We start from the raw sequence: 17,725 nt of genomic DNA, 5'->3' as shown, positions 1-17,725 counted from the left end.
CCTGCTGTCAGCATTGCTCAAAAAGCTCCTGCAGACCAAAACACAATGGCTCTTATTTCAAGGCTACAGTATTCAATGTGACATAGTTATGGTTTACTGTTTAAATTTGCCCCAGTGTGGCGTCAGCACTTACAGAAACAGTTAACCCTGACATCAATGTACATAAAAATAGAAGAAAAAGAGAAAAGTGAGCCATAGCAGACTAAGTGGTAGGAATAGTTCATAGGGCTCTGTTGATAGTAGCTGTATGGGCTGAAAAGACGTCATTTCACTCAACAATGGCTGAAGGTACTTCTACTTGTGCAAGTATTTGTCTGGAAATAGAGGTTTACTTTATAACACTACAAACTGGATTCTGTCAAGAGATCTAAAACCAGACTGAATTGTTTGAGCCCTTTAGTCACTTTAAATAATACGGTACTGAAGCCACTAAAACTACATTTGCAGACTACTCCATATGCTTTTGTTCAATTGCTCTGAAATTCATTGTATATTAAGGCTTCATTTTATAAAAAGTCCTACTGCTCTAGGTTACATTAGTTGCACGCCCAGTGTAAGAAGGTTTGCTGAAGGACAACGTTGTAATTTCTTATCATTTTTCTTTTTTTCTTTTTTTTGTTATTACAGATTAATTTCAGAGATCTTGGGCAGCTATACAAAATCCGCATTGGCCATGACAACACTGGAAATGATCCCAGTTGGTACCTGGAGGAAGTCAGACTTAAAAGAGTAGTCCCTCTTTCTGATGAAGAGATTTGTCTTCCTGTAGAGTGCTGGCTTGCAGAAGACAAGGGTGAAGGTGATACATGGAGAGAAGTAGCAATAAGAAACCCCAGAAAGGAGCTTTTGCCACGTACGTGCTCAGTATTTTAGATCATATGTTCACTAACCATATCCTGTGAGTATATGACATCTTTTCACATTTCTTCCAGAGGAGACTGCCCAAAAGCCAGAGTAAACATGAAACAATCCCTTCCAGATAGCTTCTAGTTCCACAAAAGCAGAAAGTGGTCACGTTACCTCACTCCTTTACTCCCTAAAATCAGAATACCTGTGGTTACGGCATCTTACACCTGTAGAATTCTTGGTTTCTCACAGGGTCCCTAAATCACTGACAAATATTGCTCTTTAGAGCAACACATCAGACAGGAAATCAAGGCATATCAAGGTGTGTAATGTCAAGTGACACACAGGTCCTTTTAGCAAGTTTGATATTATCCTTTCTTGCACTGCAGAAAATATTCCTTACCAGAAATTTATGTTCTGAATCATCACACATGTTTTCCAAATCAGACTCAAGTCATGACCATTCACACAAAAATTGTTAGCTGCAGGGTGGCACTTTGGTACTTCAAAGTTTACCACAGCTTTGGCGCACTTGGTTGTCTTCAAGTGAAGGAGGAAATGGCTCATCATAACAAATTATTGCTGAATAAGTTCTGAACCTCTACAGAGGAATATGGAGCTAGTGTAATTATTTAGTGACAATCAAATAGTTTCAGAAGAAGATATCAAACAAGTGAAAAGCCTCAATACAAAGAGTATAATTCTCCCCCCAAAAATCAAGACAATTCTCCATCAAAAACTTCATCATATGTGAATGTTTTCTGTGCATTTTAAGGCCAAAGGGTACTACTGATCTCTGTTATAGAGGTCAGAAGATTGGAAGATGCTGAGAAACACATATGTGCGAGCTCACATTTGCCCTTTGCTCCTTTTTTTTTTTTTTTTTTTTTAAATTTTTCTGCAGAGTATTTAGTGACGTCAGTAAGAGATTTCAAAAACTGGGACTAAGCAGGATGAATCAGGCCCTATGATTATTAACATATATCACAGTAATTTATGCCATTTCTTACAGCGACTGAAATATCATATACTTGTGCAACAGAAAAACAGTGCAGAAACCAATTAGGTTGTCTGAACAATTAATTCGACATCAGTAACTGAAATCTATGTTATGCAGTCTGAAATACCCATTCATAGAAAAACAGTAATATTCTGGTAGGTGCACTCCATTTATGTACTTGTATGTGAAAAATCAAGTCAATTCTACCAAAGGCTGGGAATATGTTTAAACATTACATTTATTTACGTTTTAATCTTTATATTACTGCATCTTTCCATGCTTTTTTCAGGAACATTATCTTTATTAAAATACCTGTTTCAAGTTTGTAAGAAAAGATACATTAGAAAGGATTTAGAAATTTCCAGAAATTGTAAGTTTTACAAATTAGTTATTGATTTTAGGCACATTTAAATTGAACATCGGTGTAAACTCAGCGAGACCATTCAAGGATTTCCTATTTAGCTTTTCAAGAACAAGTAAATGAAACACTATCTAGTTGCCTTTCCTATTGAAAAGCTAATTGCTTACAAGTTCTGGACAAACCACATCAAGTCACCATCTCCAGCAGAACAAATGATGTACTACTAATTACGTAATGATAATCTGATTTACTAATTTGTATCCTGTACTTTCAATTCAACATTGTATCTTCTAATGATATCAAATTTGCTTAACTGTAAAAGTGATGTGCTGGAAACTTCAAACAAAATGAACAAATATAATTTTAGCTCAGAAGGCACTGCTTTTTTCAATTGCTTTATTACTCAACTTCTCTCTTAGAAGAAAGAGTATTTTCTTCCTTATCCTTTTTCTCCCTTTCTCCATCCAAACCTTACTAGGCACCTAGTAGGGACCCAAAAACTTGGAGCTGATTTTCGATTTCCTTTCTTTTTTTCTAGCTTCTCTTCTTCCACTCCTAAGTTTTTTTCCTGTCATATTTTCTTCACCTTCCTCTCTGAAATTGCTTATCTTCCATCCAAATTTCTCACCTTGGTAACCCCCGTAGTTTTTCTGACTGTCCCTCATCTAATTCAAAATCTGACACTAATCAGGTCTCCTACTCCAAGGGATGCTTTCAGTTCTTTCTCAATCTCTCCATCACACCAGTTTCAACTTCCAGATTTTATTCAGATTTCTTATGCCTCCGATGTATGTCTGTCTTTGTCTGTCCTTGTTATTTTTCCCCATTGCCAAGGCTTCTAGGTCTGTGCTTCACTTTCTCTTCCTATTCCATATTCTCTTTCCCTTTTACAGCCCTGGAGATCTTAAAAACTTCACCTTATCTGTCTTTGAAGTTGTCCCTCATGCTGTTGAGCCAGATGATCCCTGGAGGTCTGCTCCAACCTGCTTTTTTCTGTGATTCTTCTACCCAGTCTATTTTTTTTTCTGGCGGTTCCAGATATTGGTTTTAGTTTACCAGACTTTACAAGTATTGGATTTTTGATTTGTTGCTGTTGTTGATTTGTTTTCATCCCCTACTTACATCATGATGCACAAAACACATGAAAATTGCTCAACTATATTCTAAGTGAATTAGTGATCGTGTCCAGAACTGGTTAATTCTAGAGTGTCACTCAGTGAAAACAAGATAGAAGGTTTATTCTGAATCCTATTGAGTTGACTTTATAACATCATGATGACACAGGAGTGTTAGAGGAGTCAGACCAGACCTGGTAGCCTGATGGACATAAGGCTGCCACAGCTGCATGGCCCCATGGAGAGGCTGTGCATGTGTTCCCAGTCACCACACACAGAGAGCACGTGTATATACCAGATGTATACATATATGTGTATATATATATACACATCTCATACACATGCATGCATGCACAGAGCTGTCTCACCCCTAGAGACCCCCGTACCAGCTGCTCATGTGGTCTTGGCTTCACAGACATGGGCCTCTGAGCCCTGGTCTCACTCCACTGACACTTGATTTCACTCTCTCTAGTCTCTCCAGTTACTGTCATGCAGGATACATACGCAGAGAACAGAGGATTGTTCACCCAGGAAAAAAGTTAGAAGGCAAATTAATAAGAAGATAGGGCACACTGCACTGGCAGGTGCAGGACACAGCCAGACAACCATACAAGCAAGCAAACTGTTAGCTGATCCTTTTGATCCTCTGATCCCTTTATTTTCCACACTTTTTCCTCTCCAAATCACCTAGATCCATCCCTTTCCATGCCTTTTGTTCCTTCCTAAACATCCAAGAGTAAATCCTGTGCAATCCTGAAATGCTTTCCCCCTGTGTATTAATATTGTGTTCCACAGTCCTAGGCAGCAAACCCCAGAAATCCAATAGATACTCCAGAACTGACTCATTATGATGAGTTTCATGCCTGGACACTGGTACAGCCTGGGGCAGCCCTTGTAGGGGGCAGGAGAGGGTGCCCCTTCCTCTGGGTCATCGACGTGGGTTCCCACCTGCCCTTGTGTCCCTGGGCTTGTGGAGGTGGGCTGATGGCTCCTGTGATGGGCCTGGGAGAAGAGAGAGCAGGGTGTTAGTTGGAGTCCCCCCACCAATATCTGTTTGTGCTCCTTTGTGAGTGTGCAGAAGACCTTTGTCATACATCCTAATGTGGATTGTCTTCAGATATGGCTGAAGTTTTTGTCTAAAAAGATTCATGAAATGAGAATTTTCTTACTGTTCTGTTGATGTGAACATAAACTTCAAATGAGACCATAAATGGGGTATTCTGCTCTGTTCTTGTTCACATAATTGAAGGAATAACTGCACTGATTTGATATAAAAGACAAATATTGAAGCTGAGGCAGGAAAACATCCAGCTCAAAAGGTTTAGATTTATTTCCACTTGGAGGAAGTTGCAGGCAAATACAGAAATTTTAGAATGTTCCCACTGACTGAAATAGCACAGAAGATGACTGAAACAAATAATAATGACTCAAACATTATTGCTACAAAATTTCTATCTCTATTTAATCACTCGGGAGGTACCAACTACTTAGATAAATAGTCAAAAATCTCTTTCCTATAGTAAAATTGATTAGTGGTTTTTTTTTCAAAGCTGATAATTTTCTTACATGTTCTGAAGAATATTCCCATATATGTTTTAGAATATTGCTCCAAATATCAGGAGTAAATGGAAGTGGAGATTAGAAAGCTTGAGAATTGCAGTTCTAACTGATATGTCTTCACCTGATAGGTTTTTTTTTTTGTGTTTATGTCTTCTCAAACAATATATGTACCACTTCTGAGGAAAATAGCGACTCTTAACTGATATCAGCCATTAAGAAATTGTTCCCTTTTAGCCTCAATTCTGCACCAGTCTGTATCTTTACTCTTCTGTCATGGCAAAATGCCAAACACTGGTTGTGCAAACTGGGAAGTAAATACCAAGTGACAAAGCCATGTGACAGAGATTCAATCTCACTGTTTAACAACTCAAACCAAAATGACCATTTCATTCCAATAGGCATATCACACAGAAAAAAGGAGAACCAGGAGCAATACTATGTAATACTGTACTAGTATCCTGGATTGTCATCATTAAAGAAAGACTGACTAGAAAGAGTTTGACAATTTTAATGTTGTATATCATTTATCATCTTTCTAGATTTCATGTTCTTTGGCCAATTTATCTGTTTGAACTGGTGGCCTGATAGGATTGGATTTGCACAGTGAAGCAGGTGGTGCTAAAAACCCAATAACCTGAGAGTACAATGTCCTCCTGATGTGCATTTAGGGGGAAGTTACTCTGGGCTTTTCTAGCCTGTTCCCACAGACTGACTGCCAATTTGTGGCAAGATCATAATTGTTTTCCTGGAACGTATCCTCTGGTTTAATTTTATCCAAAAATAATCTTTTTTTTTTTCTCTAAAACCACTCCATGCTGCATACCAGAAAGAAGTAAGGAGGGCCAACCAGGGGATTCAGTTTCCTCTTTCAAACTAATGTGTGTTGTAAGCACACCAGTGTCATTAGGCTCAAACAGCTGTAATGTGGAAGAAGCTTATCCAATGTACGTTGAGCAATAAGTAGTAGGTACATTTATCTTGAATTTAGCTGCTCCTAACTGAAATTCTAAAATAATGACTGTACTTTCCTTTTAGTAGAATTACTTTGAAAAGAACTAACAATGGGATAGTAGTTTATACTAAGTCAGCAGAAAAAGACCAATATTTCTGCAGTGAAAACTTTCATTTTCTTATTCACACCATTAAATTTGTCTCTAATCTTATTTGGTTTATTTTCTTCTTCTCTCAAAACACATAAAAATATTAACTTGATCTTTAATCCAAAGTTACCTGTGATGTTTGCTCAATTTTTATATTTTCCAAAGGAAAATGTCATAAGTCACTGTTTTCTGTACATTGCTCCTTCAGAAGAAAATGAGACTTATATGCTGTGCTTGCAGCTTGGGGTCAAACTAACTCTTACCATTGATGAGTCATCAGGAATATACCAACCTTCTATTTTGGAAATGTCAATTCAGGTGCCAAGAATAAGAAGTTTGGAAAAGAAGGGTTCCCGAACTCGTGTTCTGTTGTCCTTAGTATGCCCTTAGTTTACATTTTCTTCATAACCAGAGTAACAAAACTTGTTTTCTCTCTCACCTTAATTCCAGGTAGTTCATGTTCTTATGTTATCAATAGATGCCAGCAGCTGGAGTTGGGACTTAAAAAAAGACCCTGAAGTCTCATGATAACTTCTCAAGAGGTAGCAGTAGTAACATCATTATAGACTGAGCAAGTATAAATTTGATACTTGTACACTTGACTGCTCAGTGACTCCTATACTATTTTTGATAGATTTAATATATTTTGATATACCATTTTTTAAGCATATTATACTACTTTAATGTCTGTCTTTTAATGCAGACTTTTAGAAGCTTCTCATCTCTGCCTGAAAACATTTAACCTCCCTTTTTTCAACTGTTTCATCCATGCATTCAAGTCCCAGAGTTTTCTGTTTGATTGTAGAGCTTATCTAAAGTTAATCTGTTAGCAATTTGAAGATCTCAATCATTTTCTGAAAGGTCATTTTCTTTTTTAGTGAGTACTAGCTGAGACTTTTTCCTGCTGTTCTGTATTAATTAATCCTTTTATGTCCTTTATCAAAGTTATTGTATTTTAAAGACATTTCTTCTATTACTTTGATGTGTCCCACATTAGACAGATGCCTAGCTGTGAGGCTAACAGGTCCCTCATAATGCTGAAACAATAATCCCAACCTTCTCTTTAGTGGTTAGTTTTACAATATAATTTTCAACTTTTTCTTTCCCTTTTTGACTATGGGCCTACTTCTCTGCTTTGTCATGCCAGTTTTCAGCTGGTGTAGTTTCACTACATCAGTAGCAAATAGTAAAATGAAATTGCTAGTATGGAATAGAGGACTAGGCCACAGAGTTCTATGTCTCAGAGTTTTGGGATGGCTTTTTCTTATTGCGGTGAAGCAGGTGTCTGCTTCAGATGTGGCAGCAGTGGGGGCCTTAGAGCAGATCAGTTTCTCAAAGGAAATTAAACCCGAGTCACAGAGACTGAACATAACACATTTTTTCTAGGGTTTTCTTATTTTACTCTACAAACAAAAACCCTGTGTTTTGTGAACAATATATAGAAAGCTACAAACAGGCAAATTTCACATATAGTGAGTCTTGCTGCCTCAGCAGTACATTCTACTGTCAGGTTCATTCTCCAGATTTGGTTGTATCTGTTCCCTGTGCTCATCAGACTACTGGTACACCTTGTCTTGTCTGTTTCAGAGTGGCATCATCCTTCTTGTTCTTATATTTAAGCAATTTGTAGCTCAGGAGCCATTTACACTAGCACATTTTGTAGCTGTTCAGCAATATAGAGGAACTGCCCAACAAAATTGGAAAAAATTACATCCACACAAGGTGGTGTGTGCCTGGGTTTCCACTGGTACAGAAAAGGCTTAAAATCCACAATCTATTTAGTGAATGCTTACATGAACGTTTAAGAATTTCTCCATAATGTCATGTTCTAAATAGACATGTACAGTGTGTCTTAGAGAATATTTTAATTTGCTTTTTTTTGGTGTGTTTTTCTTAAGAAATGCATTGCAGCATATACTCAAGGGAAATGAATTATCCTAATATTGCAGCCTGTATTGTTAATTTGTCCAAAAATTTAAAGCACAAACTGGTCTTTTTGTTAAGAAGGTTTCTTTCTATATAGTGCAGATTGTGTAGCCTAAATAAACACTAGTCCTAACATTTTCTAGATGGTGAGAGATGTATAGACACAAGAAGCTATGGAAAATATTTTCCAGTTCTTCACATTTCAACATGTGCATAGTTTCTACTTCAGATTGATTTATAAAGCCTTATAGCAACAGAAAGCGCTATTTGATTAGATCATTATCATCTCTGTGGTTACCACAGAGATGCACAGTGCTACAAAAGGAATTGTCATTTATTTATCTCTCAGTATCTTTGTGTTGTATTATATTTATCTCTGATTCTGTTCTTGTGTGACCTGTACTTAATCCATTTGTTTAGTCTCCCTCCAGAAATGAAAGAACTTGTTGGTATTTTCTTCTTCTAATCATCTGTTGTTAAAGGGCTTCTTAAAAAAAAAAAACAAAACAAAACAAAAAACAAACAACAAACAAAACCAAATAAACAAACAAACAAAAACACAAAAAGACAAAAAAAAACCCACAAAAAACCAATCTTGAATATGCTTTAAAATTGTGTTTATAGTTATTTAAATTTTCCAGTTTTGTTCATGAAAATTACTTGTTGGTGTAAGTAATACAGATACCAATCTTTCTGTACAAAGTCATAACATAAACAGTCTATATCCTTATCTCCCACAGATGTTTTGCTTTTTCAAAACTGGGGATGTAAGTAAGAATGTAAAAGTGTGGAGAAGACTTCTTGTTGATATTTCTCTGCTTTTACTAGTCCCCAGTGTCTTGCTCCATGGGTCGTCCAGCTCCATTATTCAAATGGCTGGTCACAGATAAACATAGTTTTTAGGTTTTCTTTTCAAAATGTGACCTCTCTCTTTCCACACTCAGAAAGAATTTGCCCCTTTATGATCAGTGTTGCCTTGTTGCATGTTTCCTTTTAAATGTTATTTTTCACCCCTTATCCTCTGTCCTTCAACAGTTTCTTGTTTGTCTTATATTCTCGTGTTGCTGGTATGCACACAATTGTGTTTATACTAAGAGTTATGATGTAAAATGTCATTTGCATATACAATGTACTTATGCTAATTATCAGATCCATTTATCTTTGTTACTTTCCACCCACATCTACCACTTATGGTAGGTATGATTTTTTTTTTATATTAGAAACCTTGAGACTAGTTTTTATAAAGCTCTGCCAAATTTTTGAAGATTTTATGTATTACTGAGATCAAGTTTATGTCACAGGCTAAATGTTAGTGCACTAATGCATGGATGTGAGAGCTGCAGTGAATGCTTGGAGTTACAGAAAATAATGAAACTGATCAAGGGAGACCAGTCCTATTTTGAGTCACAGTTGTAATAGTGAGAAAGAGTTGATGACACTGTCTTTACCAATTTAGGACAATTGTATACAGATTAAAATAAATACTCTAATTTGGCTAAGCATGCATTCTATCCATCAATATTTCCTTCTTATCTTTCAAAATACGTGAGGTTATTTTTTCCCCTAAAGAATTTTCAGTATTATTTTACTACTTGTTTAGCTTCTCCCCTGGGATTCAGAAAGAACTATTCTTCAGTGATTGTGGTTGACATGATATTTGAGTTTTTTAAGATGCCTTGGGGTTCAGTGAATCAAAAATTTAAGGAAATGTCAAGTTCTGCTATGTATTTGGTGGTATAAGACTAACAGTACTTTAATTAGTTTTTGTAGAATATTGTCCAATTTCAAGCATTTTTTTATAATTTTCTGTTTTCATCATAGTTTCTTCTTAAAAGTAGTGTTCAGTTGTGTTTGTTAGGGCTTCTGCTACATTTCTTCCTTCCCAAGAACTATTAAAATTACCCATTAGTGAAACAGTAATCTCCTCTGTGATGTACTACATAGCAGCAGAAATGGCCAGCTGTGATTAGAATAGAAACACTGCATGGAAAAATTTCCTTTAAGATGTAAACAGGAAAAGCTTTTTTTTTTAAAGTCATAATAAGAAAAACTGAAATTAAATATAATAGCATGTGATTACTGCAAAATCTTTTATTAAAATAAGTTTGCATTTGCTTTTGCCAAGAAATGATGGACCATATGATCCTTGTGGTTCCTTCCACTCTGGTATTCTATGATTCTATGACATCCAGATAATTATTAAAATTATCTAGATTGATGCAAAACATGTTAACACAGTAACTCTGAATTATATTCCAGAATTCTTTAAGATAAATGTATATATTTTTTGTGTGTAAGATTTCAGTTGAGACTAGAAGGAGAGACATTAAAAAGTTGTAAATGTATTTTAACTGAGAGCTTTTTAGAAAGTGTGAACATTCAATAGTGATAAATGTTGAAACCTTCAAAATAAGTTGAGTGTACACGTTTTATAGATAAGCGAGCCCATTCATTCACTTGCCCACCATTGTATGTGAGGTGAAAATCTAAAAACCCTAGGACTCGTGATTGCCATTCTTTCTCCTTTCAAGATGAAATGAAGGTTAGCCACCCAGAAAATTATGTTTTGCACAAATCTGGAGGCTGCAAAATCCTTGGTACCAGTGAAATATGGCTATTGTTTGAGATCATGAATAGGCTCAGTTAGGTGGTCCCCAGATAACTTGCCAAGAAAGACTTTGCAAATTAGGTCCTGAAATTGTGAATACTCAACAGGGACTGAGAGAAGAAAATGGAGCACTAGGTAACACTTGCTTGGTAGGCTACTTTACTGAGGAATGCACAGCAATACTCATGTGTATTTTTAAGCTCGGTATTTCCATATTTTTTGTGCAGAGAATTTAAAGATTTGGACCTGGAAGGGACAAATGCATGGGTAGCTGTTGCTACTTCCAAACTGGAAAGTCAGTCCAGTCTTCTGGGAAAATTTTGATGGGAGAACTTCTGAATCATGTGCAAACTACAAGAATAAGCTCAAGGTTTTTCTTCTTCTAGTGTTGTTGTATGAGATCCATGTATATACGGGTACTAAACTTGGTGCTGAAACAGATGCTAATGTTTACATCAACCTCATTGGGACAAGAGGAGATGCTGGCAAAAGGAAGCTCCATCGCTCTAAGAATAATGATGTAAAATTTCGACATGGACAGGTGAAGTAAAAACAATTCTACTTCTAATGAGTTAGAGTAAATTATGGTTAGCAAACTGTTTCTTTAAAAAGTGTAAATATCTTTTTATTTACAAGTTTTATTTCAGCAGTTTGCCATTTTCTCATATATTTTCTTCATTCAAAATTAATTACAGAATTACATCATAGGCATAATTTTTATCTGCTGGATCAGTCATTTACTGAGAGCATTGCAAAATAGAATTTGAATACACTTGTTTATTTATATTACAGATACAGATAAAATGGTAACATTAACATTTTTGTTCTCCTGAACAGATCACTTTGAATTTTAGACCCAGGTCCTAAATCCTTATTCCAAAGTATGTTTTCCAGTCTTGATGAGGAAGGTAGGGCTAGAAAACATAGTCCAGAGATGACCAAATAATTCTTTGCAATGGATCCATGTGTCATGCCAAAGGAATCCAGCTTCTCTGTGGAGTAATTTTAAGGTATTACTCACTTAAGAAAGCTTTAAAAGATCCTCACTGACTGGACAGAACCAATATAAGACACATACATTCATTCTGAAAAAAAAAAAATACAAAGGAGGATAAAAAAATAAATTATTCTGCATGGTTGAAGTCAAAGCAATAACTGTATTCAAGAACTTTATCATTTTCCCTGTATGGTTCCACAGATGGATATTTTCTGCATAAAGGCTGTCTCACTGGGAGACTTGGAGAAAGTTCTGATTAGCCATGATGGAGCCGGTCCAGGTAGGATTTAACTTCCTACAGACCAATCTGGTTTTGAGTCCTTTTAAAACAAAATGCCCTTTATTTATATTGCATCCTTCACACAAAATGTGACAGAAGGTCTTACAGTGATAAAAAGTCTTCCTGCAGACTGGTCACTGTGATGAGATGGTCAAAACGGGTGGTAATGGACAGCAAAAAGGACATTAATTTATTCTCAAATCCTGTCTTTCCACTCTTTGTTTTCAATTTTATTTATAAGAAAGCACTATTTATTTGCATATAGAAAGCTCACAAATGCATTGCTTACACAGGTAAAACAACCGTTAATTAGACAAAGAATGGAGACTGACCAGAATAGAATTAAAAGATATGCAACACCTGCTTTATAACTAAACAAATTTTGAGTAGCTATAGCATAATGTTCTTGCTGCTTTGGACAATAGCAGAAGATTTGGTTATTTTTTCAACCTGTGGAACTCAATGTGAAGCTGCTCCAGAGAGCAACATTGCATTCAGCTTGTAGGTTTTTCAGAAAAAAAAGAGATAATTTTGTGATGAGATACAGGCCCTTGAGCTGTGCATCTCCGGAATGATGTCAGTGAAGAGACGGCTAACATCTAAAAGCACTGAAGATATAAAAACTGCAAAGATGTTTGCAGATTTATGTCTATGAAGAAGCCAAGTGAAGAGAAGGGTTTTTAAAGGAGTTCAGAACCACGCTGATACTAGATGAGAAAAGCTCTTTTACCCTACTCTGTTCTGAAATGGGCTCAAGCAACATCCATCTTGATGACTATCCGTACTGTCCAAGGCTCTGAGCAGACTTCTGGCCATTACAGAGTAGGCTTATTAGTGGAGCCTTGGTATGGGATGTATCTTTGCAGTTCTCTGGAGTTTGCTCCCTTCAGCAATATGGATGATTGTATATCTGAGAGCTTCATCTCCCAGTAGGCCAAGACACAACACAGAAGGCAGTGTGGTGGAGCCTACCTTCACTCTGTCCCCAGGACACCAGACTATGCTCTCTTCCCTCATCTCTCCTTAAATGAGCAACACAGCCATATCACAGAATCAGCATCACAAATCTGTAACCAGACTGAGCTGTCCTAAGCTGTTCTTTGGCAATGGAGTTCAAAATCTGTAGATTGCCTAAACAAGACAGTGGATTGAATTCTGTGTATTAAAAAAAAAAAAAAAAAGCCTTGGTAAATAAGATGGTTGTTTATTGTACTCAGCACAGACAGATCTCACAGACCTTTTATGAATTGTATCCAAAACTAGCCCCAGATAAACCTGGCCTGGGGTGAACAGAGGGGCTGAGAGCTGGAAAAGGATGATGAGTCCAAAGAGAGGACAACTAGAGACCAAATCTTTTGAGGGCTGAGAAGGAGAAAAGAGGGTTCCTTTAGAGGCGAGGCTGCCTTTTTCTCTAATCATATCACTTGCCTGAGTGGCAAGGAAGAAGGTCTTTATTCTTGATTGAAGACTGTTGTGAAATGATCATGGAACATATGCTTTCTTTGGGGCTCCTAGACTGCAGGGCATAGATCTTCTCCCATAGCTACTCTGAATGAGGAAAGAAAAGGAATTTTGTCCTAGACAGCAGGATTTTGACATTGGTTAGGTTTGAATTACTAGATAGTGTGTCTTATCTGCTGAAAGAACCTTCTTTTCCATAGAAACCTCACATATATAGTCTCCCACAGCATCCTCGCTGCTAAACTGAGGAAGTGTGGACTGGATGATCGAGTAGTGAGGTGGATTGTGAACTGGCTGAAGGAAAGAAGCCAGAGAGTAGTGGTAAATGGGGCAGAGTCTAGTTGGAGGCCTGTATCTAGTGGAGTGCCTCAAGGATCAGGACCAGTATTATTCAATATATTCATCAATGACTTGAATGAAGGAATAGAATGTACTGTCAGCAAGTTTGCTGATGACACCAAGCTGGGAGGAATGGCTGACACGCCAGAAGGCTGTGCTGCCATTCAAAGAGACCTGGACAGGCTGGAGAGTTGGGCAGGGAAAAAATTAATGAAATATTATGAGGGAAAGTGTAGAGTATTGCATCTGGGCAGGAACAACCCCAGGTTCTGGTATAAGTTGGGGAACAATCTATTGGAGAGCAGTGTAGGGGAAAGGGACCTGGCAGTCCTAGTGGACAGCAGGATGACCATGAGCCAGCACTGTGCCTCTGACACCTAGACATACAGAGCTCTTCCAAGACTGTAACTGCACTCTATTTGCAAATGAAGAACAGTAGTTTTAATGATTTATTAATTAATACTCTTACATATGCAATAACAACTTCACTTACTGAAGACCAAAATTTCCAGCTTTCACACAAATCTCAGTTGAATGTGTAAGCAGATTTGTCCCAATATCCTTGTGCCTGATCACAAAGGATCAAAAGATGCAGGCTGGGATGTGAATGGTGCTGGCAGATCACAGATGTATGCATGGACTTATCTCCAAGGAAAAAAATCCCATCCCTCTTAAAATTAAAACAGAGCAAGGCAGAGAAGAATTAACATTGTACATCTTGCAAGAGATGCAGAATAATAAAGCTTTCACTCTGTTGACATATGTTATATATTTAGCTGAGCTCTGTCTTAATATGATCTGTGTTTCTGCTGGGAAAAAAAAAAAAAAAAAAAAGATAATCTGGGCTTTTTTCTTTAAATATATTCCCAAAGAATGCATTATTTCACATAAGAAACTTTTGTCATTCCAACACAGGCAATGGATGGTTCCTGGATAAGATTGTCATCAAACATAAAGAAGGAAAGGAAGCTCAGGAGGTTGTATTTCCTTGTAATAGGTATGCCATTAATGGAGAAAAAGAATTTGTTACACTGCTGGCAACCTAAGGAAAAAAATGCAGAACAAGCACATGCACACAAACTAGATATATGAGAAATATCCAAGTTTTTCAGCATACAAGGAATGCAAAATTTTGCTGTTGAGGACAAAGAACAAAGTTGCTGTATTGATATAGAAGGGAGTCATAACCTAGTGCCCCAAACTAAGTGTTAACAGGAGAAAAGCTGCATTGATCTTTATTTTATCTAAATTATACAGAGACCACATGAAAATAAATAGGCTTTCAGTTCTCAGTCTTTTAAAAAAGTATTATGTGTAAAGATCTAGCTGTACTGATTTTGGTCACTTTCTCAGTCACTGAAATCTTATACCCTATGGAAATCTCTGGAAAGACCTTTAACTTTTATCCTAGAGGAGAGCCACGATGTTTCCTTTCATTTAGTAAATCTCTACTTGTCTGTCTTACTAGGTCTAGAATTTTGCTGCCATGGTCAAAATTGGAAAATGCTTGATGCTCTCAGTTCTAACAATTATTATACTAAACAGACTGTTTTTCCAATTTCTTTTATCACCTGAACAACTGCAACCTGAACTTTTAGCAGTCATTGAAATGAATCATATGGCTATAAAAGAAAAAACAAACCAAACCAACCAAACCAAAAACCACAAAACAAACAAGCAAACACAAAGCTGAACCAAACAAAAAATCATAAAATAAGTCAATAGATGAAAGTAAGGATTTGTGTGTGTAATTTCTTTATTAATATATTTAATGCAATAGAAATAATCTGAATAACTGTAATTTAGACCCAGCTAATTATATTCTGTAGTATGTGGTTTCCAGAATTTATGAGTTTGGGTTACATGGCTGAAATATTTTCCATGTTATTTTGGGAACTATGCCTTAAAGTATTGTATATCTTAGGAGTTCAGCAAAGACAGCTCTCCTCCTCTAGGAATCCTACCTGTTTACAAAAAAAACAGGGTATGGCTTGCAAGGTTCCTGGAAATGACTAGCTAAAAACTACTTATTCCTCTCAGAGCTATTATTCTGATGAGCAGGTTTTTGGCTTAGTTTTCTTTTTTTGGCTATTAGGCTTTTTAATCGGTTTGGTGTTCATTTAATATGGTTATTGGAAGAGCAGATAAATGAGACAATTGTTTCTTTAATTACAAGGAGATTTTATGAGACTTCTCTAAAGGGAATGATGCTGAATGAAGACATTTGGGCTCTTTATAAAACTGCCTTGTCAAAAAAAAATCATGAGGTTCTTAGAAGAAGATTAGAGACATTATATATAGAATTAGAGGTGTCCTGTCATGTTTTGCCTGCAGTGTAGGTTTGCTATTTATTGCAACAATAGTTGAAATACAATGGAGTTTAGACTTCATGCATATGAGATATATTCATAGAGTTTTCTTATATGCAAGAAGCAAAATACATTATGTACCCTTAGGTTTAAACAAATGCAGCATCAACATGGAGCCAATAGAATAGAACCTGATAGTGAGCACCTCTTTATTTTTTTTTAAATAAGTGAGATTGTTAAAGGCTGTGAAGTGTTATATCAAAAAGGAGGACCAGCTGAAGGAGTATGGATGTGTGTTTGTTCTAAAAGGATATTTTAGGAAAAATCCTTAAATTCATCAGTATTAAAAAAAAAAAAAAAAAAAAAAGGAAAGTAGAAAGAGAAGTTCAGTTCATTGCTGCATATCTACAGAAGCTTTATAAACTTCCAGACCTGCAGGGGTTATGTATCATTTTAAGCACAATTAATGTAACTGATTAGTGCATGTTATATAATTCCACCAAATATACAACTGAGTCTCTGATCTGGTAAATACTTACTGTTTCATATGATGTACTTCATATAGTACTATAGTACTTCGTATAGCTACTATGAAAATTCTTGTTTGCCTGAAGGAGAGTGAACCAAATTCTCCTAATATGAATACAGCTAACTATGATGAATATATGACAGAAAGTTTGATCTAGGAAGTAGTTTCAAGACATAATTTGATTAAAAAATATTTTAAAATACTGTTGGAGAGAGAAGGTAATTGTCAGATTACTTGTACCGTACTGATAATTCTTATTAATCTTATTATTTTTGTTTTTGCAATGAAAGATGGTTAGATGAAAATCAAGATGATGGGAAAACTGAAAGGGAGTTAACTGCCAACAGTAAGTATTATGGTAAAGAATATTTGTTTTATAACAACAGATTAGATACTTAATGCCTAGTTATTACCGAAGAACCCTTTTGAATAAGACTGTAACTTAATAAATCTCGTTCACATTTTTTTTTTTCTGTTCATAGAGGATGACAATTCAAAGAAGGCATTCCTTAAAGGTAGGAGTTGTTTACATTGTTTTTGCTGTTTGAATTTAATCTGCAAATCAGTGTTAAGAGACATACATGTGAGCAAGTGACCTCATCATATATGCAAACTGTCAACTATGAGAGAAAATGAAGACAAATTAACTGACAGTGGTCTACAGAAAGGACTAGGCCTTTATAGGTAATTGAGAAAAACATGCAGCTCATAAACCATTTTTGATCTTCTTCATATTCCTGCTATTCTGTCCTGAAATCAGCCAAAACTTCCTCTGGTAAGAGAATCAAGCATTATTTTGTTTGTCCCAATGTCACTGTCATTTAATACACGGGGACAGGTTCCCCAGCAAACACCATCAAGTTGAAAAATGTATTATGAAGTGTCAGTGGAAGCATTTTCAGGTCAAAATCCATCAGGGTATTCCCAAAGTAGCCAGAAATAATACAGGCTTAAACTCCAAATCAGTTAATGAAGCTACAAGTATATGCTATTCAGTTGACTGAATCTGCTTGAATTAGTAAAAAGATTTTAATAAAAAAACTACACACTCAGCTGTCTATTTTTATACCTACAAAGACACCACTGGATAAATGCTAGTACCCTCCAAGTGTTTAAAGTTTGAGATACCGTCTCTGTGTTTCTCCCCAACCAGAAAAGAGAAACAAACTGACACAAGTATGTTTAAGACCATTTCACTGTAAATGGGTATTCTGTGCAACTGTGTCTGAGAAATGTATGGGAGAAACTGAAGTTAAAAAAGTAACATTCACATTTGGCTCTGGAAACAGTGACT

At 36.2% G+C, this 17,725-nt stretch overlaps 1 protein-coding gene across 1 annotated transcript in view; it reads left to right on the top strand.

Annotated features, from left to right (window-relative positions):
- The window catches only part of RP1 (RP1 axonemal microtubule associated), a gene marked incomplete at both ends in the record, with an annotated part of 176,037 nt that overhangs the window by 74,231 nt on the left and 84,081 nt on the right, over window positions 1–17,725 (top strand). The window contains 5 exons of the mRNA XM_080364131.1: window positions 628–853; window positions 10,903–11,057; window positions 11,715–11,793; window positions 14,509–14,590; window positions 16,722–16,777. Coding sequence (XP_080220257.1) covers window positions 628–853; window positions 10,903–11,057; window positions 11,715–11,793; window positions 14,509–14,590; window positions 16,722–16,777 — 598 coding nt within the window. The remainder of the gene's footprint in view (window positions 1–627; window positions 854–10,902; window positions 11,058–11,714; window positions 11,794–14,508; window positions 14,591–16,721; window positions 16,778–17,725) is intronic.

This window comes from Nesoenas mayeri (assembly GCF_963082525.1).
Source record: "Nesoenas mayeri genome assembly, chromosome: 2".
NCBI lineage: Eukaryota > Metazoa > Chordata > Aves > Columbiformes > Columbidae > Nesoenas > Nesoenas mayeri.
The sequence above is the reverse complement of the archived record's forward strand: the minus strand, read 5'-3'. Positions and strand labels throughout refer to the sequence as shown.